General features: G+C 31.5%; 1 protein-coding gene across 1 annotated transcript; it reads left to right on the top strand.

Moving 5' to 3' along the window:
• Positions 1-632: 632 nt before the first annotated feature.
• On the top strand, positions 633-2119 carry LOC117178199. Its single transcript, XM_033369498.1, has 2 exons — positions 633-666; positions 1655-2119. The coding sequence occupies exon 2, from the start codon at positions 1655-1657 to the stop codon at positions 1946-1948; it is 294 nt and encodes a 97-aa protein (XP_033225389.1). The 5' UTR covers positions 633-666; the 3' UTR covers positions 1949-2119.
• Positions 2120-3527: the final 1408 nt, after the last annotated feature.

Here is a 3527-nt window from a genome sequence, read left to right as displayed (position 1 = left end):
TAGATAGATAGATAGATAATGCATTCTTTGACCTTTAAAAATTCAGACACGTTTAGTTGGATTGAAAGATGGTTACAAAAAAAGTAAAAGTTTATAAGCCTTGAATAAACTGTTTCAATAAATAATCCACAAGATGATGGAAGATACGACGAAATCTGCAGCATCTGTATTTTGACTGAAGAAGGCATATTTACCTGAGTATTATAAAAAGATACGATATAATGCTTGTAATTATAAAATAATATTAAAATTTTTTCATAATACGAATTTTCACATAAAGTTTTTAATCTCATAGTAAAATATTTAAGTTTAATGCAAAGTTGCCTAATTTATGATTTCAACATATCAGTTTCTAAAAATAACTATTTATAGTAAAATCACTTCTTTTTAATTTCGCATTTTTTATGAACCCATGAATAATTGGAAATATAAAATAGACAATTATGATGCTAATAAATATTGGCTTATGTCGAAAGAAAGGCGTCTTCAATAATTTACAATACGTGTTTGAATGGACAGAAAATAATTGTTTGATATGTTGTGGAAGATGTCAAGCAAGTCCCCGCCACCTCTTTGGGATGTTCAATCCCAGCCGAGTATAAAAGCCACCTTAGTGACGGTCTCGTATTTAGTTTCAGAGAGTAACGGTCCAATAACGCTTTCAATGTAAGTTTTTCTCCTATAATATTAATTTTTTCTTAAAATTTATTTCATACGAATCCATTCAAATTTTAATTACTAATTTTCAATGGGATACTATTTTATTTCTACTAATAAGACACACATTACAAAAACATTAAATCGTTCCATATTAAATTAAAATCTCCAGCATCTCCTATATATATAAAAATTTGTAAACTAGTTTCAAATATTTTCAAAAGTTACCTGTCACGAATTAAAAACGTTTTTAATTTACTATGTATTTTTTTTGGTGAATTAGGGATTTTATATTAATTTTTTCATACTATTGAAATAAATTATATTTCATGAGTTCTGGTCTAAAAAATATTGCACGTATTAGATACGAATTTAATTGAATTTCAAATTGGAAATCGAAAAAAAAAGATGATGCATTCCTCACGCATACAGTTTTTGTGATGATTCAAGTTTGCCCTCTTCTCGATTCATGAGAGGGAAAGTAAAGCATCACGAGTATGAGAAACTTTCAACCGATCTTAACGGGGAATTGACAGCAGGGTCACTCGCCTTTTTAGTACCTTTACTCTTTAACTTCAGTTTTCTGCGCAAAAAAATTACCACAAATAAATAATGTGATTATTATATAATTTTTTACCTCAATTTCCTCATAATTCTGAATTTTACGGCCTTAAATTAGTATTTTTAATCAGGTTTTCCTAAAAATCCAGCCAAATTTATCAGTTTCTTATATAATTAATCCTTTTGGTTTCTATCAAAAAGGTATAATTTATTTTTATCTGTATTTTTTTTTTCAATATTCAATGTTGAGATAACACAATTTTGCTAATTGGAGAATAAAATATCGAAAGCAAATGCAGAGGTGAAGAATTTATTTATTGATTTACGTGAACCAGAAATTATTATGTTTCTTATATGACGCTACTGTTTACACGCTACTGATTCCTTTTTCTAACGGATTATCTAGATAACAGATATTTTTCCTGTTTTTGTTCAGATGAAGGTCTACATCGTACTGGCAGTAGTGCTCCTGGCAGGCTTGGCAGCAGCCTTTCCTCAGCTAAAAGAGGGCCAACAATTTAGTAATGAAGCGATTAGACAAGCACAGAATACATATCTAATTCCTAAGGATGCCACGATTCAGAATGTCCAGGAAAGTCAAGAGCTAAGAGCTTACGAAATGATTCCCGGAAGCCAGAGGATCAATTTGTTCGAAATCCTCGGAGATCAAGTTCCTCCAGAAGTTGTAAACAATCTCCAAAGTCAGATCGACCAGATCGGAAGAAATTGAAATTACTCTTTGGATTAGTTTGTTGCCATCGCCACCGTTGTCATCATACAATAATTCTGAGTCTGTTGTGTACGTGTAGCAAAGTATTTATGACCAAGTGATATATATTGCTACTAGTTAAATGTATATATGCTTTTTTATAAATTTTATAAATAAAACAAGTAACCACAATCAGCTGCTTAATTTCTTTATCTCACTTTTTTGTGCATTGATTATTTTTCCTTCGCCCACAAAGAAAATGAAACAGTTAATATTATAAAATAAAATAAGTGATGAGAACTTTTAATTGAATAAATATTGAAGATTATTAAAAAAATGTAATCCAGTGTGTCTTCGATTTTAAGTACAGTAAACAAATGAGTCGTTGCTTTTTAAAAGTACATATATGCAACCAGTGACACGTGTGGGAGAAAGCGGCTGGATGATTTATGGAAAAGTATACTTTCACTTTTCAGATTCATCTTATCATTGAGCAACACCGTTTTGTTATTGCCCGCCTATTATGCGCACAAAGTGTTGTCATAAAAGCATAAAGAAATTTGACCGAATGTTGACATCAAACAAAATACATATTAACTTTATCTAAAAACTATCCAAAAATTGTGATAAAAATCTAGGAATTTCTTTGCGCAAAAATGGAATTAAATAATTTATTTTAGAATCATGATTGTTACTCTTGAATACATTTTTAAGCCTGACGATTTTTTGTTTAAACCAAGCTTCTGTTTAGAATAAAATAGATGTGTACTGCTGACAATTGCATTACAAAATCAACTGACGTTTTGTCAACACTCCGTTGGTTTCGGCAACGAAGGCGAAGCCCATTACCTACGCTTGCCTACGTTGACACACTTCCCCACTATAAGTTCGGAGTTAGGAATGCGAAGTGCATTATTTTTTATTATTTATATACATTATATGTCTGAAGATAATTGTTCTATTAGTTACATTGTTTATAAATTTACATTCCTCTCTCAGGTGAAAAATAAGTAGATAAAAATCCCTCGACTGATTTTTGTCACTTCTTCAGTTGCATTGTATATAATTAAATAAATAATATCATAGTATAATCAAAGGGTGAGAGAATAAATAAGATTTGGTATTTTATAATATAAAGAAGCAGATATTAATTGTTTCACTTTCATCATGGATGTCATAGCAAGATTCTATTGGAAACTTTTGTTCGTGCGTTTTTAGTATGGTTGTGTATACGAAGCCAGTACCGGTAAAAAGCATATTTTAACAATAGCTTCTAGACTGAGGACAAAAGATATTGAAAAATTATTTTTTTTTCAAATGTGTTTAATGCTACTGTTCGGTCCTCAATATCGGCCATCTTGCTAGTTTGTTTCCCAGACTAAGAATCTTTGGAAAATATTATTTTTGTGAACAGTCAGAGGGATGCCTTCCCGCCACCCACGAGACGTTGGAAAGGGGTCGGAGTTCTACAAAAATTACTTCTGTGAACAGTCAGAGCTGCGCCTTACCGCCCCCACGAGACGTTGGAAAGGGGTAGGGGTTCTACAAAAATTACTTCTGTGAACAGTCAGAGGGGTGCCTTCCCGCCCACACGAGACGT

This window comes from Belonocnema kinseyi, chromosome 8 (assembly GCF_010883055.1).
Source record: "Belonocnema kinseyi isolate 2016_QV_RU_SX_M_011 chromosome 8, B_treatae_v1, whole genome shotgun sequence".
In the NCBI taxonomy this organism is placed as follows: Eukaryota; Metazoa; Arthropoda; class Insecta; order Hymenoptera; family Cynipidae; genus Belonocnema; species Belonocnema kinseyi.
This window is presented reverse-complemented; position numbering and strand designations above follow the sequence as displayed.